This window comes from Dromaius novaehollandiae, chromosome 3, assembly GCF_036370855.1.
Source record: "Dromaius novaehollandiae isolate bDroNov1 chromosome 3, bDroNov1.hap1, whole genome shotgun sequence".
In the NCBI taxonomy this organism is placed as follows: domain Eukaryota; kingdom Metazoa; phylum Chordata; class Aves; order Casuariiformes; family Dromaiidae; genus Dromaius; species Dromaius novaehollandiae.
In genome coordinates this window covers 68,733,919-68,761,550 of record NC_088100.1, presented here as the reverse complement: position 1 = coordinate 68,761,550, position 27,632 = coordinate 68,733,919, and the positions used below count along the sequence as shown (strand labels likewise).

Sequence of the window (27,632 nt, the reverse complement as noted above, 5' to 3'; positions counted from 1 at the left end):
TTATAGTGAATACTTGTGATTATCTCTAGCGATAAATTTGTAACTTGCTGCCTGACCTAGAGCTGAGAGCTCCATGCCCGTCTTCCTCGGAGTGTCGGTAGCTGATCGTCAGCTGTCTTTATTATGAGGTTTCAAGGCTTTGGTATTAATAAAGAGGTGCTTTTTTTTTTTTTTTTTTTTTTTTTTTTTTTTTTTTTTTTTTAATACAGAGACAGAAGGTTTGGCTCCAGATCAGTGAATAAACAAAGAGTTATTGTGTTCAGTAGCTCTAGGAGTTTGAGGGCAAGCCCATTTGAGAGTGTTGAGTTTATGCTGTTTTGTTATAGGCACAAATGATGTAGCATTAGCTGCTGGGATGCACTCTGCCTTATAGTCACTTTAAATTGCAGTGTTTGCTGTTGTCCGCCAAACCAGTGCTTCTTTCAACTTTTTTTGTTTAAACAAACAAAAAAAGCACACTTTCACTCTGAAGAGTAGTTATATGAATACACTTGTCTTCTAGTGAGTTGTTCTGTCTGCCTCATGTAAGAACTACACCATCTCCAAATCCCACTGTGGCCCCCTTCAAGTCAAGAAGTGTCTCCCCTTCTCCTGTGCCCCAGGACTTCAGTGGCAGGGTTCTTTCTGGCATCTTGAAATGGCAGAGGGTAGTATTTTGGGAATGTGATCAGTGCTGTTCCTAAATGTCTTTCAAATTAAATTTTTAGGGTTAAAAGCAGACTATACATTGATAACTCAATATAATAGTGTATATATTATGCATACTTGACATAGGTAATTTCCCAGAGGGAAGAGCCCAATACATCTTGGTCAGGCTGCTGCTAAAATTATTCTGATGTGCACCCTGCCTCAGAGCTTAGTGGAAATGACATATCCAGGAAAACACTGGTTATATGATGACAGAACATACAATTTTTTTCCTCTTACTTTAGCAAAAAGTAAGATTGAATCTTCAGATACTTCAGGGTAGGTGACTTATTTGATAGTTTCATTTAGGAGAAGAGTGGAAATGGTAGTGATACTGAGCTTACAAGTGGGTGTAAATATTAATTTTTCTGGTTTTGCTTATACCAGTGATGCTGAGCTTATATATTCTTTTTACACAAAACACAGAAAAAAGGAGCAGGTAGCAGAGAAAGATTGTCACTCTTTGCAGGCAGTGTCGGCTTTCTGATCCTGCCTTCCTGGTTGGGTTTGGTCTAGAGACTGGAAATGAAACCTGCGCCCTATTGAAAGCATTAGCAAAGCTTCTGTTGAGTGTTACAACGCACTCACAAGACACATGGTAGGCAAGGACTATTGTGAACTGTACTGCTGCTACAGAGCCTGTTACTACCTGTGCAAATGAATCTGATACTGACATAAGATAGGCACTATAATAAAGAGGTTATAAATTAAAGTATTACTGTGGACTGAGAAAAAGAACAAGACTGAAGTATTTTAAGGAACTGCAGATCTGTCCAGAGTTTAAATAAAACATGATAAGCTGAAGAGGAGGTGCAGAACCAGAAGCAAAATGCAGAATCCACTCAGGCTTGCCTGGCAAAATACAGCAGTAAAACACAGAATGAGCAAACACCAGCTAAATTGCTAAAAACGTAATGCATGTATTGGGGGTAAAATAGCACTAAAGAAATTTGGGTCCTGCTGTAAATGAGGGGAAACGAAATGGATATTGATCACTGCAATGACGCTAAAATAGAATGAAAAAGTAATTAAAACTCTGTAATACAGCTTTTACTAAATTAAGTACGTCAAAGCATGAAAGATGTCAAAATGTTTGCATCATCTGTTCCTGATGATACGTGTCCAACGATCTTTGGAGGAACAGGATGCAGTTACAGCAACTCTGTCTTTTTTGAACAATGTTAGAGAGCAGGTGTGGAGGGGTTGGTTGTTGATATTTAAAATGAGGAGATTTAGACTTGTCATAATGATCCTTCACTCTAACACTAGTCTTTGAAAACTCTTGGCACTAATATTATTTAAAAAAAAAAGTTTGAACTCGTTTTAAAGTAACCTCCAGATAGGATTGTAATGTGTATTTTTGAACTAATTAACTTTTTAAAACACCATGGCTGAAAGAAACTCTCTTGCTATAAAAATAAAAATAAGTTTAGAAGAATGCTAAAGCTGAAAATTGTGTATGCATTAAAGTTAGAAAAAGTTGTAATTAATTTTGTACCTCCGCTATAAAGAAAACACAGTACTCAGTGAGCAGCTGTTTCCCCCCCACCCCCTGTTGTATGACTCCAGATCTTGTTTCCTGTACACTGTTCAAATGCTGTTCTGAAGACAAAATTCATTTCTTGTGAGAGTTTTCTATGATATTGATCACAGTCATATTAAACTCTAAAATCACCTTTCTGGTGATGAGATGGTGTTTTTTATTTTGGGTGGTTTTTTTTTTTCCCGTTTTTACAGTTGGGAAACTGAGGCATTCTCATAGGAATTTTGGGTGGCATGTTTATGATGGCTATTGGTTAAACTTTCTGGAACACGTAGCTTTTGAAAACACCTTCAAAGCATGTCTTTCATTAAGTTCAAAAGTAGTCGCAGTTGTCAATATGCAGAATTTCTGTAAATTATATCCTGTGATTTCAAGTCAGGAAACAAGCGATGCATTGGTAAATTTTGAAAATTTGGGGTTTTAATGATTTATTCAGCATTACATAAACTGTGGCAGTTGCAGGGGTAGAATCCAGTTCAGCATGAGCAACGTACAGCTATGTTAGTCAAAAGATCATCTTTCCTCTTTCTGTCATCTTCTACTTCATTCACTGCCCATCTTCTAACTTCTGCAGCAACTGAAGTGTTTGATCCTATGGCACAAACCAGTCTCCTTCACTACACTGATATCGACTCATCCCTAGAGTAGGCCCATCTTGTGCCTGGGAGGAAAAAAAGTGTGATCTTGTACTTAAAGACTGACAGAGTTATATCTGTGAAGGAGCCAAGTTTCATGTTGCATGAGCAAACTTAATTCTAACAATTCTTAACTTCTTGGTACGTAACTCTGCAATGGTAATACTCTTTTAAGTTGAGGAAGGGCGAAGTAGCAGTCTTGCAGAAATATGTTGATGGCCTCTGAGTCACTGGCAGGTGACCTTTAGCTGCACTGTGCAGACAATTGTGGTTTAATCTAAACAGTAATAGGAGTAGGAGTAAGTAATACCACTGGTAGGTTGGCAGCCTTTGTAGGGATCAGCCAGTGCATGGAGATGAGATGTGCTTTTTCACTGGGTTCTCTGACAGTAGAAGATTGTTGAGACTTTTCATATATTTAGGTTTCTTTTCAGATCACATTTTTCATGTGGTATTTACAGTGCAGTGTTCTCAAACAGTGGGGCAGACCTCCCTGGCTAGGCCTGAGTATGTTTCAGGTGGGTACAGTGCTCAGCTACGCTTAGTGGTGCTCTTATTCCCACCTGCTTCCTCATGCTTCTCTGGAGAAGAAAGCAGTAGGGTGAAGCTGGACCTTCCTTCTGTCTTCTGCCTGCTGTGTCAGTGGATTTTGTTACTTAGTGCCACAGTTTTACTCCTCCAATCCTAAAGATGGTCAGAAGTCTCTACTGTAATGCTGCTTGTTCTTCCCCAGACACCTTGGAGGGAAGACGGAACAAGCAGCACTGACAGCTAGGTTGGGTCTCTCTGGGTTGTCCCAGTAATTTGCCTGGTCATATTTACTACTCTCTCAGTCTAGCCCTCTCGTGTTGAGATTTCCAGTCCTTGATCTTCATGCAGTACCCGCAGGAAGTTCGGAGTACTTCCAGGTTCCTCATCCCCATAGTCCAGTGACCACAGCTCTCTTCAGTGGCAGCATTGTGCCAGTCACCTACAGTTCTGGTGACTGTGAAGTTCCTGTATTATCTCAGGCTCTTCATCCCTCCACCATTTTGAGCTTTCATGTCCTCTGAAGGGAAGAGGAGCAGCTGTCCCGGAGAGGAGGAAGAAAAAAGAGGTAAAGAGATAGCAGGCCGGGGAGAAGAAGGGAAGGAATGGTGAAATGGCAGTGAGGCTTGCTCTTCAAACAAACGAACAAATGAAAAACCTCCACCAGTTGGAAACTGCTAGTCCAGTGGACACAAACTCTTCAGCCCATATCCATTGAACCTCCTGGCCTTATTTCTTCTGGTTCCCTTCAACTCTTCCTGCCTCAGTTCTGTCTTCACTGCTTTTCTTAACCCGCTGTCCTTTTTTCTTTGTCCGGCAAATTTCAGGCTGCCTCCTTACAGCCTTGTAACTTCTCTGATCCAGCCTCCCTGTGCTCCATGACACTCGTGCTCTCTGATTTCCTCCTTTTGTGCTCCTAATAACCTGGTGAAATTTAGATGTTCTTTGCAGGGGTATGGTTCTTGCTTTTCTATAAAATCCAGTGTCACCCTAACAAATTTTAATTCTCTGCCCCAAAGTATGCTATTCAAGAGGTATTTTTAAGTATTTTATGTAAGAACATAAATGATGTATTTTTCTGTGACCTTATTCTAAGACATAACTGAACTGTTTTTGCTGAATTTTCCAGAGAATTTCAGCCTCAGGCATACATATGGCCTGGAAAATTTCAGCCTAAATGCTTGAAGTTTGGCAAAGTTTATATGCACCTGAAAATAGTCTTCATAATGGAAAGTGTCAGACTATTTTAACTGTAACTACCAGCATTCTAGTTAAGTATTGGATGTGGAACAGAAAATGCTACATTCAAATTGATTAAAATTGAATTTGAGTAAACATTGTTACAGGAATCGAGGCCTAGATATAATATTCTGAAACAGAAGATGGTAGCAGTAAACAGCACTGTTGGGCTTCGTAAGAATCTCCTAAAGGAAACTCAAGACTCGCCTTAAACCAAAATTTGTATTTCGGAAGGGGAATGCAACAGATGTTAAATTGAATGAACATTAGAACACTGAATATAGTTAAAGTATCTTGGCCTGTAGCAGTGATACTTCGTTTGGCCCTTGGGAACCTGTAGGAGGAATCTTTGGTTGGTCTGCTGAACCTGTGCGTCTGTGGTGTTTTCAGTTAAAAGTTTGTCGAGAGTGCAAAATGTCCCATGAAAAGAATAGTGTTGTCAAGGGTCTGATGGCCTCAAGTGTTTGGGGGCCATTGATCTTTTTTTGTTTGTTTGTTTGTTTGTTGGTTTGGTTTTAAAGTATGAGGTATAAATAGTAAATTATCCAGAGACAGTTAGTGGTGAAAAATAGAAACTTGTCATCTGGCCTTTAAAAAGCCAAATATTAAAAGGGAAAAAATGCTTACTAATATTGAGCCAAAAATAGAAGCGAGTATGCAATTCAGTATGGTAGCAAAAAAGGGCCGTGCTCCTGAAGTGAATGGAGGTGTTATGTCATGAAGGAGGTTATAATTTCCACCTACGCAGCTGTAGTATAGCCACATTTGGAATATAATCAGTTTGGGTCACCTTCCAAGCAAATAGGTATTGCTAAAGGTAGGGAGAGCAAAGCCAGTGAAAACAGTAAGAACGTCTGAGTAATTCACTTGCAATGAAGGAATAGTAAGAACAAAATATAATAGCTTGGTAAAGTGGTGACAAGTTTGGAGGGGATATTCCTAGTGTGTGTTTGAGAAAAACAGTGTTTAAGTGGCACAAACAGCAACAGTGGGAAGTGCTAGGGATGGCAGGGGGGAAGTAATTTAACTTGTCAGATAGTGACTGTAGCCAAAAAGGAGCTATGGAAGCCATGTTATGTAGGATACTTTAAAATGAGACTAGCGAACAGTACATTTTAGGAAAACATAAAAATGTGCTATGGGGAGCTGCCCTGCTCCTCAGGGATAGACTGGCTGGATGAATTAATGGATCTTTTTCCTTGGGAGGAGAGGCAAGGGGAATCACTTTCATTAAGGTAAGATTGTTACAGGCTTTTTTAAAGGCTTTGTGTGTGTGTGAGTCTGAATATAACTGGCACACTGGAATTAAAAAATAGATGTCATATTAACATTACAGTGCTACACTTGACAAAGTACGGTATTTTTTTGTGGTTCAGTTAGTCCTCACTAATAAAAGATGAGAGTAATGCCACACAATGGTTGACATCAGTCCTGAAACTCTTACGGTGCTTGGTAAGTCCTGCCAAAAAATCTAAAAATAAGGCTTCCATCTCTTGCCTCCCATCCCCCTCCATCAGTGATTTTAGTTTGGATTTTCTGAGGTCTGTTAAGGAGGCAAATAAATTTTCGTGTGGAATGTGGCTTACGAGTTGCTTTATGATCTGAAAGCTTATTAGTGCACATGACAGTGATATCAGAGCTCTGAAATACATTGTTCTGCATGCATTGCACTTCTTGGAAACTTTTTTTTTCATTTTCTCGAGATTAAAAGGTTTGCCCGTTACTTGCGTCTCTGTTGATGGACGTGATTATGTTTATACATTGAAGTCAATGTTGCTGATTAGTTTACAACAGTACGCTTAATTGTTTCTTAAGTTTAACTTTTTAAGGAAGTTATCATATCTGCTTTTTTGTAGGTAAGAGACAACCTCTAAATTTGAGTGCAGGTTTGCCTCTCTCCCCCCCACTCCCCCCATAATGGAAGTCCCAAACTCACCTTTCAAAAGCCCTTCTAATCCATATGAGTACTAGAGTATGGTACTTTGCCTGTTTGTATGTCCAGTCAACGTCTGATGTGTTCAAAAGAAAGGTAGAACATATTGAAGAAATGTATATGTAATCTACCCACAATGAACATGACTGTTCTGACCTCTCCCTCCCAGTCTTCTTAAAGTCGTTCTTCTCTTGATCCCTCACAGGGCAGTCCGATGGATCCAATGGTCATGAAGAGACCTCAGTTGTATGGAATGGGCAATAACCCTCATTCTCAGACACAGCAGAGCAGCCCATACCCTGGGCAGGCGTACGGCCCTCCCGGCCCCCAGCGCTATCCAGTGGGAATGCAGGGCCGGGCCCCAGCAGCCATGGGAGGAATGCAGTATCCACAGCAACAGGTTTGTGGAGGATTTTTCTGTGTTGCTTTGGTTTCCCTCCTTCTCTTCCCTTCTGAGATTGTGGTAATGCAGAGGGTGCAAGAAAAAAATTTGGACATAAGTATTTCTCTTTCAGAATGAGGGTGAAGGACTGTTTTAAAACTAAATATGTTATGTTGACAGCTTAAAATTTTCTGAAACTTCACACCATCAGGAAAGAGTTTATTTTGTTGTTGGTATCTTTTTGGAGCAAGGAATATGTTGAACACCATCAGCTTTCTTTCCCAGTTGACATCATGTAGCCTTGTATATTTCTCTGATTTTTTTTTTGTTGTTTTTAATTATTCCACTTCTCTCTCTCTCTTGCCCTCTCAGATAGGTTTAGATGAAAAGCTCAAGCTTGCATCAGTTCAGCAAGACTAGTGTTGTGCATTGCGTACAAATGGGTTACATATTTACTTCAGCTGATATTTTTTCTTCCTTTCGATAAGAGCTTTCTGTAGTTTTTCTATCTTTTCCCTCTTATCAGCTCTTTAAATAGTTGGCTTTTTTTGGTATCAGAGGACGTATAAGAATCTCCTTTGATCTATTTAGATTTTGCTAGATGGTGACCTTTTCTGCTGTTTTCCTACCCATTTAAAGAGGGTTAATTACTGATGCTGTTAGTGTATACTAAGGAAGATGTAGTTCTTTTGTAGCAGTGAAGATAAAGCAAGGTTATTCAAAAATTATGTTGACAAATTTTTGCTAGATTGCTTTTACTAGGATTAAGAGGGAATTCTAACTGGTTGCAGATGAATTTATTTTTACTTCATTTATTGTTAAATATAGACACACACACACACCCCCGCCCCCGCAAATAATGACCTGCCTGACACATAGGGGTATTTCTGGCTGATTCTGTTACCCATGTACTGGCACAGGATGTTCATCAAGTGGCTAATTACTGGTAGTTTCAAATACACTAGTTGGGTGAGTAGTACCATTTGTCATCTGTTTTCATTTTTATTCTTTGTTGAATAGATATTTACTTGTTAAGAAGAGGTTCTTTAGTTTAGAAATGGCAAACAATATATTCTGTTGCTGGCTTAAGACGGCAAAGCGTTTTGTCAAAAGTGAAAGAGGGTGAAACAGAAAAAAGGCTTTATTTTGTTCTGTGTAGCTGTGGCCAAAAAAAAGTTATTAGAACATATTTTTAATTTTTAAATGAGTTATTCTGTGTTATGTGGAGATGAGTGTTGAATTTTCACTTCATTTGCTAATTGCTTGATAATTGTAAATTATCTGTCAGCAGGCAGTGACCTGGCACAGTGATTGGCTGCTGGCCCTCTCTGTCTTCTAACAGCATTAATATAATTGGCTGAGCAGCAGTACAGTTCTGAGCACTAATGCTCTTTGGGGAAGAAGTGAGAGGATAATTATGACATTGAATTTTTATTGAACGGACATCACCACCTAGGCATGATTTTGTTTTGGACGGCCTCCAAAGCTTCGCGTGTTTGGTTTGTGAACCTCTAATGATCTGAATCCAGTTCTTTTCATATTGCTCATATATTACCACCTTCTACAAAGGATTAAAATGCAGGAATGCAGGTTTGTAAATTGAATTGCCAACTTACCAGCTGAGTGGTAAGTTGTCTTTGGCACAGGATGCCACAGTTTGATTCCTGGCTGGATTTTTACTCCTGTGACATGAATATTAAATAAGAAGAGCCTAGCTATGCTTGTTAAAATTGGCTGCATAGCGTGTACCTACTTCTAGATATAAAGTATATAAAACAAATAATATTGCCAAAAGTTTCAGAAGATGAATCTCAGCACTTTCTGAAAATTGGAGGCCTTTACAGTGTCACAATGAATTAATCAAAAGCACGAGGCACTTCCGAAAACTTGTTCAGTTAAGAAATACTGGGCCTTAAATATGTACGTCGTTCAGATTTAAGTACTGGGCAGAGAGAGCATTGGGTAGATGGATTATGAGGGTGGAAGTGTCACACTGTAGGAAGGGAGGGAAACGTTTATGAGGGAGGTTGTTCTTATTTTAAGCTATAGTCTGCTGTTGCCCAGAGATAGTTGAGGGTGTCAGTTCTGTTTCCTTGGATGAAATGAGCAGGCTTTTTGTTAAGCTGTAAGGATTTTAGAATTTCGAAGAAGACCTTGAAGTGTGAGTCTGGCTCTTTGTCAGCGACTGTCATGGCTTGAGGTTAGAACTATGGGACTTGACAGATTTTGACTTGCAGGCTCTGCTGCTGGATCCTGCAAATGAAGAACTAAAGATGAAAAATAACACCCTACAGAACCAAGTAAATTAATGGAAGTGATAGAAATGAAGATAATTGCTACAACATGACATAGAACAGCTAGCTATATCTAAACGGAGAGTAATGTATTCCTATTGGAAGCCACGTGTTCCAGCCTGCTGTCCAGAGGTATAGGAGAGACCTCTGAAGAAGGGAGGCCTCTGGTGTAAGCAGTAAAAGATTAAACAGAATGAAAGATGTATAGATGTTACCAGGTGCACTCATCCTACACATCTGCTCTGTGTGTGTGAACATTGGCTGCTAACCTGTTAAAAAGGAATTATATCTATGTAATGCTGCAGACATTCTCTCACAGCAACCATTTGTCCTGGGCATGCTTGATATCAAATAGGAAGATGGAAATAAAACCCTAAATTTTCTTACAATTCTGCATGGAAATTGGAGGATATTTGTATGTTGAAGAAAGTATAGGATATGTTCTGTGAAATGGGTACAAAGGATGCTATGAAGAGAGAGACCAGATCTTCCAAGCAGTTGAACAAGAAATCTCCTATGAGTTAATAAATGTCAAGCCCCAGAACAAAACGCTAGGCCCTCTATAAGGGACAAAATTTGAAAGGTAGATAATCCTTTTGCATCACTCACTAGTATAACCAAAGCTAAAACATTCGAGGTACATAGATGAACGTGTAAGGAAGAGAGGTAAAACTATGGTGAAACTAATGATAACCCGAGTTTTCACTTTCTTCTCTGACATTTGACAGTGAAGATTCAGAATTCTCATGCAAAGATGCATTATAGCTTGTTGCATCAAAAAGCTAAGCAATTGTTGAAGAAAAAGTGCTGCAGTGCTTTGTCAGGTTTTTAGGGGCAGATCCAGTTAACGCGGCATGAGTCAGATAAATATTTGAAGTATTTGAACTGATTTTAGTCAAATTATCTAAATGGCCCAGAAGATTAAAAATCAAATGGTTTGGTAAGTTCATCTGTATAAAAGGGAAAGTATAAGAAAGGAAGATATTGCCAGAATAGTCAAATACCCTATTTATAGGATTGCAGACTTGACAGTTTGTGCTTCTTTTGGCAGAAGGCGTTAGTATGTATATTCAATGAATTACTTACAAAGAGGTTTTTTTATATGTTGTTAGGAGGCTTTTCTGGTTTTCTTCTTTTTTCCCCCTCCCCTTTCAGTGGGAGGAAAGGGGAAGGAGGCAAGGGAAAACTGGGGGCAAGTTCACCTGTATCGAGGTCGTCAGTTTTCGGTGCGACTGGAACACACGGTGCAACAAGTCTAGTGTCTGCATCCCAAGGTTTTAAAACACTTGTCTTGCATGTGAATCTTCATGCTCCTTTCTCATGCACTCTCTCTCCTCTTTTAGCAAAACCAAATGTAATTTTAGGATTAATAGCACTCCTTAGCTGGAACTTCAGAGGGAGATTACTGCATGTATGTAAAAACAGAAAACATAAAAACATAAATTCAGGTTTAACTTTCATTTTCTAATCTCTCAGATATTTCTCAAAATTACAAAGAAATGTCAAAACTAAGAAGCCTAATACACAGGGAGGCAGAGCATCAGCAAACTTCAGGCAAAGTTATGCAATACATTTGTAGGTTATGTTTTCACTGTAGTGTCAATAATAAGATCTAATCATAATAATAATTTCCTTTTCATTTAACTTTAACTTCTCTTCTTCCACTCTTCTTCTCTTCCCGTTGAACCTTATCCATGCCAGTGAGAAACTTTAAGCAGTTTCTCTGTTTGGTTCTGATGTCTTTGCAGAGTGCTTCTGTGTTTAGCACTGCACACTGTAGGAAAGTGTTATAATTGCTCTACTATAAATAGATGAGAAAATCTTTTAAAAGAAGGTTTTTCTGCAGTTGTCTGACAGTGTTGCTTTTTCATGTTAGTAGCATGTAATATTTTATTTTGTGCTGAATTTTGTAAAGCTTAAAAATTAGCTGCTTGAAATAAGCACATATAGGTTTTGGTAGTTTTCAGCAAAAGCTGAAGGCTTGGTTTTGTGGATGTGTTTGGAAGAATTGAATGGTATAATGTGCCTGTTCAATCAGATGATCGTTGCCTAATTTTTTTTCTTTTTTTCTTAACACTTGCATACATTAAAAATTCTTGTGTACTTAGTGTGCTGGAACAGCATCTTGTGTAAATACGATCATGTTCATACAATGCATAATAAATTCTTTACAAAAGATAGTAGCATAGGTATGGACAATGGCCATCCCTAGTAACTGTTTAAAAGCTAATACTTCAGTACTTCTCATTTCATTACCAGTTATGCAATTGACTTCGTGCTGTGAGCCTGCTTGCACTAGATCAGTTATGAGGCTTGAGCCTCTGTCTCTTCTTTCTTGCTTTTTTGATATATAAATACTCTAAAATGAAAGTGCGCTAATCACGTCCGTTTTCCATTTTTAATATTCTTGATTTATTTGCAGAGTGCAAAAGTGAACCTTGTCAGCTTCCTCATAGTTTAAAGAGTGAAACTGTAGACCTTCAGAGAGACACATTTTGTTTTCAGTGCAGACTTTTCTGAGGATTAAGCAAGGCAATTTTCTTTTTCCTTTGAGGTCTTATGTAACAGGTTTCAACTTCGAGAAACTTTTTTTTTTTTTTTTCTTTTAAGGTGCAGGGAAGTTATAATACGTTTGGGAATGTGCAGCAAGGATTTATTGTAATGGAAACTGCAAGTCAACCAGAGCTATAGCAGCACCAATGTGATTACCTCATTTAGGAAAGGGTTTACAGTGCTCGTATTGGGTAATGTCCCAGATTGGAAATGTCGAATTTACGCCAAGGAAATCAATTGGCTGTTGGCTTGGCAGGTAGAATTTTAAAGCTCACAAGCACAAATGTGTTTACTAGTGGTGGCTGGTTGTGTGTATGTTACTTTCTGAAATCACTTTAATTCCAGAAGATTCGAGTATGCTAAGAAAGTGAGATTTTCTGTAATGGTTTGCTACTAGTGAACTAATAACTTGAATCTAATGCATACGTACGGTGAATACTAGTCAAGTGATAGAAATATTTATTGTCTTCTATGTGTATAATTGCTGTCACTAGCTAGAGAATTTTGAATAAATTGTACTTTTTTTGTGTCCATAAGCTGCTTTTAGTACAGGTGTTGTTTGTATGGGTTGAGGGAGCACGTAGGCACATTTCATAAAATGAAAACGCTGCTTATTTATTTTGCAAAAGCAGAAAATGAATCAATATGATTGAATCTCAAAAACAACCAGCAGAAGACAAAACACTGAGATGTGTTGCCTTTTCCTGAAGATTAATAGGTGCATTACACACTTACATACATACTCCTTGATCATTGTGTGTTTCAGAAATATTTTTTTCAGATTTTTGTTTGATTTGCCATGGTTTATATATTTGCTTTTTGTTTTGTTTTGTTGCTGGAAGTCAAGTTGGCACTCTCACTTATGGATTATGGGCCTTCTTAGTAATTCCTGGAAAGCAGAGTGGTTGAAACTCTTAAGGAAGATAAATTATGTCCCAACTTCCTCTTCTATTAGAAAGATGTTAATACTTTGAATAAAAATAATTCCTCAATAAAATTTTATTTGAATGATGTATCTACCATCTGTTAAACTGCCATAAACTTCCAGGGGGAAAAAAACAAACAAACAAACAAACTCCTGAAATAAGTAGAAAAAATACTTCCTGGAGAATGTAAAGTTCGAATCCTTCCTTTCATAAATCAGAAAAAGGGATGACAAATCACAGCCATTTTTCTTCCTTGTAAGGTCATCTTTAAGAATCAATTGTACATTTTAGATTTTTAGGTTTCAAATTTAGGAAAATGCTAAATACTGTGCGGATTGTAGGAAAATGTTTAGCGTGTTTCTTTCGGGCGCTAAGCCTCATTGACTAAATTGAAAAAAAGGCTGCTACTTTAGTTCATGGCAGGATAAGGCTTTATGTTTTATTGTCTCCTTTAGAATTATCCATTCTATTGAGTGTAATTCACTCTATAGAGGGAGGTGAGTATAGATTACAGATAATCACAGAATCAAATTTGGCATAAGTTTGTGGTCTTTATGGTAGCTTAGCTCTTCATCTTAATGCTGGTCATCTGACACTGTTTACTGAAGAAAATCCCTAAAGTAGCAGAATTGCATTATTATGGTAAATAGAAACATTTCAGTAGTTTCTGTCATTTCTTTGAAGCTGTGCAGAAAAAAAATGCAGGTTGAAAAGAAAAAAAGCACCAATCCTTTGGCTGGTGATAGAATGCTTGGAAATGAGACAGGATCAGCAGTTTTATCCCTTCGCTTACTATGTAGTGATGTTCAGTAAATGCTAATTTTTACATTCATTATTGAGTAAATGGCAGCTGACATTTATATAGAAAGCGCTTAAGAATCATCAACGTATTATGCCAAATAAGATTTATTTTTGTTATTGCAAAATGGTTATACTTCAGTTTGAATATCTAATGGCTGTAATAACATTTGTTGTTCTGCTTGATAGTGGGGGGCATGAGTGAGAACTTGCAAACCCTGTGTGTTGAGGTTTTGAAAAGGATTGCTGTTAAGGAAGCAGCAGTTATTTTGTTGCTGAGAACTTTATTTACTAGGAAGGATTAGCTGTCAGTCAAAACTGGAGTTAGGAAACAGATTTGGATGATCAGGAATGGAGAACAGAGAGCTGTTTGCTGCTTCACTAGGAAGGTATAGAATCATTTAGTTATGAACAGCTCGTTTTACATGGTAGCATGAGACATAAGTTTATTTACATTTGAAGTAAAATAAGCATCTTGCTTTCAGAAAAGTCTGCTGCATTACTGTATTCCAGCAGCTGCCATATAATGATTGTGCCAGGAGGGTTTTAAAGTTTAGGTAAGGAATAATTAACTCTTACTCCTAATACTATATCCACAGTAGTTTTCTGTTGATAATATTCATCAAAGAATAATTTGCATTCCAAACTATGGAAATAACATCCAGACTCATCATGCACACGTTAAGATTTTTGTAACCATACTTTCGTATTGTCCCCAGGGGCCAATTTGGCATTTTTATGTAAGTCTTGATATAAGTTTCTCAGAAGATACCATCAGTTGTCCATAAATTTGAACTTGCCCAGAGGATGCAAGGGAGTTGGTAGAATTTGCTTTTTTTGAAATAGGGAGTGTGTTTCCCACAGTGGAAAACAGGACTAAAGATAAGAAGGTGAAACCTGCCTCCTCTGAAGTTGGTAGTTTTGTCATGACTTCAGTGGAGCTAGGATTTCACTCCAGGGCCACGTTACTGGGGTTGTGTGAAATACCTTTTGTTGATCATAGTGTAGGCAGGATCGGCTTTTAAGTCTGCTGAAAAAAATTCAGAATGAAAAAGCCCGAATCTTCCACTTTGGTAACTGTGGAGCAGAGACAGGTAGCTCTCTTCTTGGAACGGACAGATCTTTCAGAAGTTATCTGATATTTGAGTAACTCAAGATTAGACTCCCATTGCTAACACCAACGTTTTTTTTTAAACTAAGATTCATCTTAGATTGAGCTTCAGCTAAACTTGATAAAAATTAGTTTTATAGTAGCATATTAAGTACTGCAAAAGAATTGAAAACATTTCCCATGCCTCTTTTATGTAACTAATCTTAAATGATGCAGATCCCGTGCAGTATAATCAAAGCCTCCTCAGCAACCTGTCTCAATGTTGTTATTGCATGTTTCATCACCTACAACTTTAAGATTTGTCTGTGAGTAGAAAATCTTTTCAAAAAGTCTTAAATATGTTTAAGGCTTTTAAACATTCTCTATAGGTCACTCTTTCTAAAACCTACAAACATTTATATATTGCATTGCTCCTTATAGCTGTCCTAACTGGGGGCATGTGAAGATCCTAACAAATACTTTAATGTTTTAGTGTTTTATTGTTTGTCAAGACAGATGAAAGAAAGGTTTAAGAACTTAAGGAATAACTTAAAGCTATTGCTTCTTCAGTTTTTGTAGGCTTTAATTCTTCTGTTTTATTCTTCTGTTGCCTTTTGTGACCTCACTTTTGGGAGCTTCCCTGGTACTTGTGCTTCTTATTCATTGCTTTGCCCAGAATAGAGCAAATGTGTTAAATGCTCGCGTTCTTGCTGGTAAATATTTGATCTTTGAATCTTGTAGTGCCTTTTGTGAAGGAAAAAAAAGTTGGCAAGTGCCTGTTTTTATTTCTTTGTATGCTCCACCCTTTTCTTCTTAAGTATTGTTACTTAGTAATGTTTTTTGCCTTTGTGTGTTAAGAGCAAGAAACATAATAGGTAATAAACAGTTTTTGACTGGGCAACATTAGAAAATTTATTCAAATCTTATATCCAACTACGTCTTTGGGGAAGTGAGTGAATTTAGTTTTGATATTTATGTCAAGGGGACAGATTACACTTGCTATTAGCATGTTTCATAGAACAGTGATGAAGAGATTTCTGCTTATTTCTTGGTGAACCTTAATATAATTTGTCTTTTGAGACAAGATTCCAATCAAAATAAACAAGGTTTATATAGTCACTTGGGGAAGATGTCATTTTAATTATAGAAGTGACATTACTTATTTGGTTCCATGTACATGTATGTGTTTTTTAGACTTGGTTGGCAAATGCATGTTTTACAGGACAGGTTAGCAAAACTGCCTTGTTCTTTTCACGGGGTCATCTCTATCTCTGAACTGTTTTGTTCTGTGCAAATGGTGTTCAGGAAAAATAAATATGTAAGAATCAGTGCCAAAACACACCGAGTCTCTGAGCAAAGGAAGCAAGCAGTTCCTCAGAATGTCAGTTTTGACGTTCTTCTGTCCCTCTCGAATGACCCCACTGCTTGTCTCTGCTGTTGCTTCTAACTTTCTCAGCTGGCAGCCCAACGAATGGGTATGGCTTTTGACTGTGCCACTGTATTGGAGAATACTTTAAAGGACCAGTGGAAATTGACTGGTTTGTGTTTTTCCTTGGTTGCATTTTCTTGCTGCTTGGCAAAACTGAAGAAAATCAGAGGCCAAGATATCCCCCTACAGATTTGGGAAGTACACACTTAATAGATTTATGGACGTTTCACATTTGGAAAGCTGTCCTGGGGATGAAAGTGTTATTTTTAAAATGGACCTGAAGTTCTGCAGAAAATGGTGCTTTAGACCCTGCTTGATGATGGAGAGCAGGCAAGTGAGTTTTCAGTCCTCCTAGGTGATGCTTTGAGAAGTCCCACATATCCTTCTCAAAAGGAAGATTTTTATGGCCTGGGTAGATTTGCCGTCTTGCAGCAAATGGTGAAGAGTAGATTCAGTAAATACCAAGACTGTATGAATACTGGGCCTTTCTTTTTTGATTTTATACATTACAGAAGAATAAGGTTTTCTAACATTGCTTTAGGCCTATAACTCGGGGGTTACAAGAGGCTGTTAACTATTAAAAAAAAAAAATTGAAGAATATCCATCAAAAGATTAGCTAAACTTTCGGTGTAGGTTTTTCTTTCTTCTTCCTCTCTCATTTTTGGTCATCTCATATTTGTCATTCACATTTATAAATAACTAAAAAATATGCTTCTGTTCATGGAGTACTTTAAGATCCTGATAGCAAAATAAAAACCTGACTTACTATCAAGACCCTGTATACATGTAAGGTACTGCTTTTTTTCTTTCTTTCTCTCCTTTTTTTTCTTTTCTCTTCTTTCTTTTTTTTTTTAACTGGAGTTGCTTTCCATTTCTTTGCAGGAACTCTGAAAACTTCTTTTTCTGTAAAACTAGTAAAAATAAAATGATAGTTTTTAGTCTAGAGGATAAAATTAGTTGTTACAATGAAACTTGGTTGCAAGGCTGTCATTTATAAGAATGTGGAAAAGTGCACATTACATGCAGTGTTCTGCTTAGTGGGGAAAACGTGGTTTTACCTGAAAAGTTTTGCTTGTTTGTTTGATTTTTATGTGGACCTGACCTGGTGTATACCACTCCCAGTCATAGGCAGAAATGCCTATGTTCTGGATCCTTTTCATAATAAATTTTGAAGTCCTCAAGATTTTTATAAATACTTGCTGGAAGAAAGGACAAAACATTTTGGTGTTTGCAAATCTTGTAGTAGTAAAATGCTACAAGCGGTAGCTTGATTTTTTTATTGGGTACTCTTTCTTTTCTCAAAGATGCACAATTTTACCAGAATACTTGCCATTTTCAATGCCATCTCTGAAAAGGGGGTGTAAAACAATAAATAGTAGAGTCTGGAAAAATGTTTGGAAAGGAGAAGGGACTGCTACAAAAGCAATATCAGCAGTGCTAGCAGTGATTATATAAGAAATGATCATCTACTTCCTGAATGTCAGTAAAAATGCAGGAGAGCACCTTTCTTGACACAGGGGTTGCTGAAACATCAGTGCTGTCTTTTTTGCAATACTCCTGCGGATGTTTTTGCACAAAGTGGTATCTGTCAGAGCTTGAAATATTCTTGCACAGTTCCTTTTGAACAGGTAGCACAGAACAAGTTCTAGCACATAGTTACTTGACATGGGCCGCCTACCACAGGGAAAGAATGCCTTGCTTACACGTATTGAAGCTGATGTGCTAAGTACTTTGCCAGTCATTTTGCCATTTACATACTGGCTGTAAATAATTACTGAACTTCCATTTTGAATCTCTACTTTTTTATTTTTTTCCCCCTTCTTAAAGGAAGACAGTAGCAGTGCGAAATACTGAGAATGCTATAACAATTTGCGATTAGCCTGGAGATATTTTTACAATGAATCCAACATAAATCTGCATATTTCTATTGCTACGCTATCTTTGTTTTTGGAATACAGTATTTGCTCTCCCTGTGTTTTTGGCAGTACTGCTCATCTAGTAGTGTGCATGGTGTGGAGTATGTCAAATTGCAGTTGAAAACAAACACTGTGAATGGTGCATCTGAAGGGTTCAATAAGAATACTAAGGCTTAATACTTTTCTTGAAGAGAAATGTCTTCTAAAATGTACTGTTACTATTTCCACATACTTGCAGAGAATTTGTAGTTGATATTTGAACAGCGGTTGAATAAAGCCTAGTCTCATTTTTTCATACTTGCTAGGGTTCTTTATCCATGCTGTGAACATCGTGTTTTGCAAATTGAGATATCTGGACGCTGGAACATGATATTCTGGGGAAATCCCAATTGTGCTGAAAAAGACAGAATGAATTGGGTGATAGGACCCCTTGAAAGGACGTGAATTCACTCTTGTCCCGTAAATTTTACTGCAGTTATACTGTAACTGCTTATGGGAGCAAGCAACGCACAACAGTATATTTGTGTGCAGTTGCCTTAAGGGGTTTTTCTCCATCTTTTTTCTTAAGATTCCTTGTCTTGGTGCAACTTTCTCTGTTTAGCTCTAGGTAAAATTAGCCTTGCAAACAAATTTGTCAACTTAGGCAGAGGTGTACTTACTTGCCTCTACTGCAAAGTTAATATTGTTAACTACACTATATTTGCTCACGGAAACATATAAGTGAATAATAGGAACCCAGAAACACTGTCCCGGGTAGAGTTGCTATGGCCACTTTCTCAGCACTTTGTTGGCAGTGAGGAAACTCTATTGCTGTAGAAGAGCAGGGGAAGCCCCAGCGCTTCCCCTGAAATCTTGTTTGCCTTCAGGAATGCCATTGCTAGCTGTTAGCTCTCTTGGTTTATGTGCCTTTTACTGAAACTTGCCTAAGACTCTGCTATTCTTGTTTGCTTTTGTGGCTGCAGTTTCCAATTAGATGTAGGGGAGGCTTCCCATTAGGTGGGAGCACTTTGTTCACCCGCTGTGGAAGAGGCTACCAGTGCTAGGACTGCCTTTGCAGCGCTATCTGCTCTCAGAGAGATTTAGTGAAAAACTGTGCGTAGTTATTAGCTGAGCTCTCTCAAAGGGATATATATCTCCCTTCTACTTGCAAGACAGTTTAGGTAAACATAGTGACAGTAGGCTGTGGACAAATCCAAACCTATATTAAAACAAATATATCTTGATGCAGAGATAAAACTACAGTCATTCTGATGAACATACATTTTGATAACTGTTTAGAAAAGAGTTACTATATGAAGATAAGTGTGTAAATGTAAATCTTAGAGGGGGAAAAAAACATCTATAACCCCTCTCGTGAATGAAGCTGGTGACAGCGTCTGACTGTGCACTGCAGTTTCATGTCTTCATCTGGACTGGACTTGCTTATGTTCATGTCATATCTTTAGACACCCCACAGTACCTCTAGTTTAGAATATTAGATTTGCTGAGACCACTGAGGCAGCAACTCTGTTACCCCAGTACAGAATAAAATGACAGAATACCTTTGGAGAGAATTTTCAAGGCAGAAGAAAGAAGTGGACTAGGCTCATGTTATGGGATTGGAGGACTTTGTTGGAGCTATGCTGCTTGAATTGCTTCACTAGCCAGAAAATATACCTAGGCAGGCCTTTTATGACCTAGGGCAATATTAGAAAGAGAAGTATTGCTGAGATTCTTGAGAATCTGATGAGATTTCCAGAAGATGGTGTTCAAGGGGTATTCCCAAGTGTCAGTACTTTTCATGAAACAGAAGAAAATCTTTTTTTTTTCCTTTAGGTGTAAAAAACATAGGCAAATGAATGAGCCACATTTGACTGTCAGCTTTTATGGAAGAATTCATATTAGTAAGGTAGATTTTTGGATGCTAGTTGCTAGGAGGCAGAAGCTTTTTTTAAAGACTGTTTATCTTGTTGGAAAGTGCTCGGAAACCCTTTCTTTCCTATATGTAAAGCAGAAACAAAGGTGAAAGATTCTGGAAATGAACTGCTGGTCAGGTAAATATTATGTAGAAAGTTTGGGGCTTTTTGAGAAGCTGATTATCATCTGTGAAAAGAGGGGAATGTACGATTTGGCTGAAGAACCAGTAGATGAAGAACCAATTGGCTTAGGGGTGTTTTGGCTATGGCACTTAAAAGAATTCTGAACTAAAGCAATAAGGAGGGTGGGGATAAAATTAAAAGAACACATAAGCACACACTGAAATCTAAACCATGGTTTTGTGAGCAGAAGTAATCAAAGTACCAAGAGATGAAAGGAAAAATAAGTTATTTAATTGCTTATACTCTAATGCTGGCAGCCAGGTTGAAAAACATAAGGACTTGAAACTTCTCATTTATGATCATAAATTCCATCTACTTGATATTACTTGAAACCTAGTGGGAAGGTTCACGGGATTGGAATGTTAAAATAAATGGTTATAAGCTATTTAGAACTGAATGGGTAGAAGGGGAGGGAAAGTGATACTCTATATAAAGAGTAGTATTACATATTTCTGAATCATGGAGTACTCAAAAGAAAATGATCTTAAATGCTTCTGGGTTACTGTCCTGACAGAGAAGGCATGGGATGAGGATATGAGCTACTATCTGCTAGACGCTCCTGAAATGAAGTAAAACAGGATGGCCAGCCCTATAAGAACATGATGTGCTTTGAGGCAGGGAGGGAATCTGCTTGTATTTAAATGGGATATTTGAATCAAGTAGAGTTACATATACTAAATACCTTGTGTTGCCAGTATTGAAAAATTTATGAATTTCTATTTTTAAAAAAGTGTGTAAATAAATATAGATGGCAATTTATCTTGAAAAGCATCATATCTGACAGTGAGGAATTCTAAGGCAGAGGAAGAACAACTGATTACAGAATGAAATTAGTGGTTGTTTAGCTGTAAGGATCGTAGCTTGATTTCACTATGTTGTAGGCAAAAGGAGTCAAGGTTAAATAAGCAACAAATTAAAATAAAATCTATGACCATGGATGAGTATAGATTGGTAGATAAATACATGTTTGTGTGTGTGCACTATATACATATATTACTTTCAAAGAGATATCTACACAAAGATTGTAATGGGCATAAGCTAAATCTGCTGGGAGAAAATTTTCTGGTTCAAACTCTGTGAAAGATGCTTGGAAATGGCTTAAAGATATTTTGCTAAATCAATAATTGAGGAAAAATTTAATTCTGTCCTGCTGTTTCTGTCTTTTGCGTCTGTCAGAATTTTAGAATTAGTAGGAAAAAAATACTGTTAGTTCTTTAAGCTATTTCTTGTTTTGTTTAATAAGGCTATTTTGAATGCACATCAAGTTTATTTTAAAGTGGTTTCTTTAACGAATGACAGCTCCTTTTTAAAAGGATTCAGATTCCTTCAACTATAAATGAACACTAATTGTGAATTAAAAAAATCATCTAGCAAGAAAGAAATGCACTGTTTACCATTTTCTAATGTAATAAACATGTTAAATTAAAAATCTGAATAAATATTTGTTTAAATACATAATTGCTTAAGTAAGTGTATGTGGACATTTAAATGTCTCTTTCTGGTTAGCAAAAAGGAGTGCCAAGCATAGCGTAAAAGCTATAGCTAATAAGAAAACAAAATATTAAAATAGCTGGCAATCAGTGAGAGTGAACATTTCTTTAGAATAACTAAAAAAAAAACTAATGCAAAACAAGATTAAAATTTATTACTCAAAGCAGATTTTCCTGCTTGCTAATTTAAATGATGATAAGACTGGACTAATATACAACACCTTGATTTACATCAATCCACTGTGATCTAGGAGGAAAAACGCAGTTCTCACAGGATATCACTTTCTTCTGGGAAGCGGTGACAGAGAAAGCTTTGAAGGTCATGGTAGATAATCAGTTGAATGCAAGTTCCTTGTGCAACACTGTAGTTAAAAGCATTAATATGATATTTGGCTGAGTAAAAGAAAGTGATACGGGAAAACTGAATCTAGTTTTGGGTCCTACAGAATGGCTGTTGAAAAATTGGAGAAGGGGCTCAGATGAGAACTATGGAGATGGTTACAGTGAACGAGAGAACATTGTTGATTGTAAGAATTCCCAAGAACTAAGTATTCTTTTAAGTTAAAAATGGGGTGATTAAGGTCTTTTGTCCTGAATCTGTACGTTTTTGAGAAACAGAAATTTTTAAGAAGAATTTTTCAGTCCAGCCTACAGTTGTGTTGCATGGGCTACACTTTCACAGGCCGGGAAGGCATTTTGACTGGAGAGCTATTGCCACACACAGGCATGGTGGTGAGGTTTGTCAGCTCCTTCAAATGTTGCAGAATTTCTTCCAACAATCAAAATAACGCCAGAATATCTAAAAACTAGCTTGGTCTTTAAAACATTGAGTGACATAGATGTGAAATCATTTTCCTTCTGCATTATTGCAGTCAGAGTATTTGTTTTCCTTTTTCTGATGAATCTCACATTCCAGCAGTGTGGTCAATTTATTAAACCTGTAACACACTGTTATGCCTTCAGAAACCAGGAACTTTAATAGTTACAAGTAATGTAATGTAGCTTTTAATTTTGCAAAGGAGAAGTGAGTGTGTTTTGTGGAGAGGGGTTCCCTAAGCCTGAGCTGTTTGCCGTGAGGCAAGTATTACCGTGTATGGAGAAAGCGTGGAAATTCTGGAGGTGGGATGCCTTGTTCCATCCTTTAAAATATCCCAGGTAAATTGTGAGAATTCAGAAGACACAGAAACGTGCTTGTAGTCTCACTGGGAATTGTGACCAGGGATATTTTTCCTCTGGAAAAAAAGCATACCCTTGTCAAGGGAGCCAGCGGGCCAGCAGCTGTGCGGGCGGTGGGCTGTGAGGAGCACTGACCAGCCGCAGCTCCTGGCAAGGGCTCAGCACTCCTGAGCAGGAGATGCTGTGAGTGGGGACACCTAGGTTTATCTCCTGGATTGGACTGGGTCCAGTTCTGTAATGCCTGTTCAGATTACAAAGACCTTTTTTTTTTTTTTTTGGCCTGTCCCAAACATGTATCCTGTGGGAAATCATTGAGAGTTTCTCCCAGGAAAGAGCTTAGGCATGGACTTAAATGCTTTACTGCATTTATGTGGGACACTTCTGGAGAATGCCTTTGGTGTCTTGTGTGCTGGTTAGCCATCTGTCATGATTCTCACTGCTAGTTGTTAGACTAGGAAGCAAAATCAAAAATATACAACTAAAGGAAAGCTTACCTTACAGAATTTCCATGCAAGAATGTGTGCAAGTATTCACATAGTGATTATTCCTCTGTGTCTCTTTTTCTCTATCTTTGCATGCTTTGGGAGTATGTGTCTTTTAATATTGCTTGATTAACAGTTTGCTTTCCAAAACTGACCACAAGGAAGTAAGTTAAACAAATTCATAAAACCATACAGTAGATTAAGCTATGATTTAATCATAACAGTTTAGTCTGGCTCTATTAATAGGTAATAACTGCCTTTATATTTTTTAATGCCTGGGAGCCATGTTAAAATATACTCAAGTTATTATTTCAGATAATAACCTCTAGCTTTTGTAGACAATGAATAGACAGTTATTACTCTGGGTTTTCTAATAAAATGTAGTTCTTTATTTCAAAACTTTCTCTTTTTTTTAGTGTGTATGGAGAATAAATTACAATTTTAAATACACAGTTTATTTCAATTTTGTGTTGTTTTTAATATTTCAGCTTTCTTGCAAAGTTCTGTAAATGTAATAAAAATGTAACTGTAGTTATTTATGATAATTTCATTTATGTGTGCTTTTAGAAATGCGTTTTACTACATACTAATGAGCAAATGTGATAACACATTAGAGCTGGAATATAGAAAAGAACCCTGGTAATTAGGATGCTTGGGTACAAATTTTGACTCTGCTGCTGAACTGTTATGCTAATTTATTATAAAATGCATGATACTTGCAAATAAATGATAAAATACCTACCTGGTGCTGCATAATCAGTAACATTTTAGCCAAATAATGTTTACAGAGCAGAAATCATGCATTTGCAAAATACAGGAGTGAAATCCAACTTTTAAATATGGTAGTATTCTAGCACACTTTGAACAAGTGTGTACATGAGGTATAAACAATTACATGTTGTAGATGGAACAATGAATTGCTTTATCACAATAGCTAATTTGACCTTTTTTTTTTTTTTTCCAATTAATGCAGTCTTCCTTAGAAATTTTTTCAGTTTAAAGTGACATAGCAGGTACAGTTTGCTTTGTTACCTTCATGAGAGTTTGCCTCTGTCCAACACCAGGACTCTGTATTTTTTTTCATAGTAGCTTGGTTGCATGTGGCTTCACACTTAAGACCATACGGGAAGGTGGAGATAAGCTGGGAAGAGCCTTAAAAATGAGGGTGAGCAGAGGAAGCAGAAGGCAACAAAGACCTACAGAAGGGAGTGTACGGCCAGTGCAGAGTCAAGTGAATGTCTGCAGCAACATAGGACGGTGGGGTAACAGAATTGGTGCAGCTGCATCAGAGAGAAGGATGTTGCAGTGACTGAGACGTGAACTGACAAGGGCATGGATGGGATATATAGCTATTTAGGCAGAGGAAATTGTTAATTTTGGATACTATGGCTCTGGATGAAGCATTGGTGTTATGGAATAATTATTTTCAGGATTATCAGAATAACAGCACCCAGTTTGGGGGTTTTTTTTAAAGCCAGAATTGGTTTTGTGGGGGTATTTTGCAGTTTGCTGATGGAAGGATGTTACTGTTCAATTTTTTTCCTTAAAAACATAGTAGCTTATGTATAATTTCTAGTAGTTTTCATTTAGTTGTTAGTGGTCGGTTGCTATTTAAACGCCTTTTAGAACCGGCAGCAGCCCTGAGAAGATGACCATCAGAAAAACATCTTGGCATACAGTATAGATTAGGAGAACTGAAGAAAGATGTGTGTGTTTGTGGGCATCCCCTTCCACCGACAGCACTGGTCATTAGTAATTCCTAATCTATTTGCTTTTCTAAATTGTTCTTCTAAAAAAGAACACGTCTTTACATGTTTCTCTGTCTTATATCTTCATCTGGTCCCAGTTTTCCCAAATTTGGTCTTTGACTATATAGACACACATATATATACATATTAAAAAATATATATAAAAAAGGCACCACTCTTAGTAATGGCCCTGGCAGTTCTTGGTGCTGTGTCAGGCTCTGTAATACTTTAAATTGGGGATTTGCTATGACAATTAAATACAGACCATGTATAGCTCAAAAGTTTACCTGTTCCATGACCCCAGATATTGATTTATTTGATTGGACAGTTGGAGTTATCAGTTACTGAGAGTTATCTGTGGAGCAAGCAGCATTTTGAAACCAATTATTATTTATATTAAAAATAATTTATTGCTTCTTATCTTTAAAATCATTTGGAGCTTGAGAGCGCGCTTGACATTGCATAAATCTCTGGGTAGTGATGGTGTTTGAACAATTTTATGCAGTCGTCTTATTCACTTAACATTTTCAAGACAAGTATTCAAAAACTACTTCATTTAAAAGGACAATGTTTTCACTGCTTACCAGGCTGTAAATTTCTAGGAATATTTATTATCAGTGAACTTCAAAGCAGTTTTTACCAGGACAAGCACATGCATCTTTGTGTTATTCCAAAATCTGGTGGTTTCGCTTAGAATTAAATTGTAAATGTCGGATCTGAAGAAGAGCTTGTGTGACAGAAACTTTTTTTTTTCCCAGCTACATCAGTTAGTCTAATAAAAGACATTCTCTCCCCCTACACACACTTGACTTTATTTATTCCATGTGTGCTGTTGTTTGCTTATTTGCATATTTATTTTTAAGTATCGTTTGTATTCTGGTCTAAATGTGCTTGAAAATTACCATCTGCTCTTCTGCTATTTGGATAGGGCATGCTACAAACAGAGTTGAAGAGCTGTCACATCAAATATTTTCATTATAGCTTTCTCACCTTTGATATCTACTTACGTAACTGCAGTGCAGGACCATTTCCAGGGATTGGTTGTTTTGTTTTTTTTTTTTTTTTTTAACCCTCCCTTTTGTGTCCCTAATGTTTACTTTTCTTTTCCCCTCCTTTTGAGAATATTTCCTGTGCTGATGCAAGTTTGATACAAGTCTAAGGAGCTAAGAGAAGCCGAGAGATCAGGGTTCTACCCTTAAAAAAGGCATCTGCTTTAGGTCAAATGCTAAAATTCACTTGGATAAGCAAGAATAGAAAAAACAGTATGTTCTTGCCTTGTATTTATGGTGCAAAATGTTTCTGTACAAATAACACGTTGTAGGGGTTTTTTTTATTATTATTTTCCACAACTTGTTCTTTCTCAAAGTAAGTAAAATATAAGCAGTTCAGGTAAATGACATGTGCTGAATGTATTTCTTGGCATGCTCAGGTTTAATCTACTAATGTTTTTTGTTTTTGTTTGAGGATTTTTTCAGTCTTAAGTTCAAGGAGTAGGGGAAGGGGAAATTACTCTCAAAATCAGATTATTAAAAAAATGAACAGATCATCTGTATTCACATTGACAGTCTCTTTGGGTTGAATTGGAATAAACTGACAGAAGATGGTGTTTGGAAATGAAACATGACGGAAAGCAGTTAGAATAAACTGCCCAGTAATTTCTCATAGTCAGGAAAAGAACGCCATTAGAAAGTGGGATTTGTGCCAATAAAAAAGCAGTAAGATAAATTAATGATCTTCTTGTAGTAGCAGACTGTAAATTTGGTGTCGTGTCTTCTGTTCTCTCTCCAGCTCCCTGCTAGTTATTTCTGTATTGTTATGGGTACCAGCCCAGGAGGGTACAAACAGATTCCTGAGCACTAAATTCTAGGTGTTTATCTCCTGCCAGGGAGAGCTTATTTTTCAAATGCATTTTAACATACTTCATTTTTCAGATGTTGCACATCTAACTTACTTTGGCCTCTGATAACTCAAAATCTGGTCTTCCCTCCCGCATGTGAGGCCGTGTGCTACCCTCTCCGTGCAGTGACGGGTGATTCCACTGCTTGCTCCAGTCTAAAGCAGGCGAATAGAAACTTCCCAAGCCGTCTTCCTCTTTACTCTTTCAGACAGGGGGCTATGGTGGCCTTGTGTTTTTTCTTTCTCTTTTTTTCCTTATGCCAAAGTAGCAGATGCAGTTAGTTACTTTTATATGATGGTTGATGTATTGTTGTGGTTTGTGTCACAGAGGAATCTTTTGTTTCACTGGAGATGAGCTTCATCTTCTCTGGTTCTGGGGTACAGCATGGAGGCTTTGGTGGTAGGTTGGTGCTGCCAGAGCCCCGCGTGCTTAACTGGACGGGACAGGACGGGTGTCCCTCTGCCCTGTCTGTTCCTGTGCCTCTCTGGCTCCTTGGAGCTCTGGGAGGTGGTGTGGAGGAGCCAGGCAATAGGACAGAGATCAGGTCATGAAACTCAACCACCTCATGGCATGGGGAAACACTAGAACAGAGGGGAAAAATGTTACCCTCTCCTGTTTCCTTTTCTTTCATTTCTTTTTCTCCTCTCCCCACCTTTATCCATTTAATGAAACCACACACCATAGGTGTTTCATCTGAAGTTGTGCTTTTTGCTGCAATCATGATTGAAACAGCCTTTGTATCAAAGCTTGGTGTGGTAGCTGCGACCTCAGGGCTGGAGAGGATGCACACACATCTCAGATTATATC

The 27,632-nt window shown here is 37.6% G+C and overlaps 1 protein-coding gene across 13 annotated transcripts in view; it reads left to right on the top strand.

Moving 5' to 3' along the window:
* ARID1B (AT-rich interaction domain 1B) overlaps nt 1-27,632 on the top strand; it is a 341,753-nt gene that overhangs the window by 28,402 nt on the left and 285,719 nt on the right. For all 13 annotated transcript variants that reach the window (XM_064509114.1, XM_064509106.1, XM_064509110.1 and 10 more), the window contains one exon: nt 6,771-6,965. In XM_064509114.1, the coding sequence (XP_064365184.1) occupies nt 6,771-6,965 (195 nt within the window). The remainder of the gene's footprint in view (nt 1-6,770; nt 6,966-27,632) is intronic.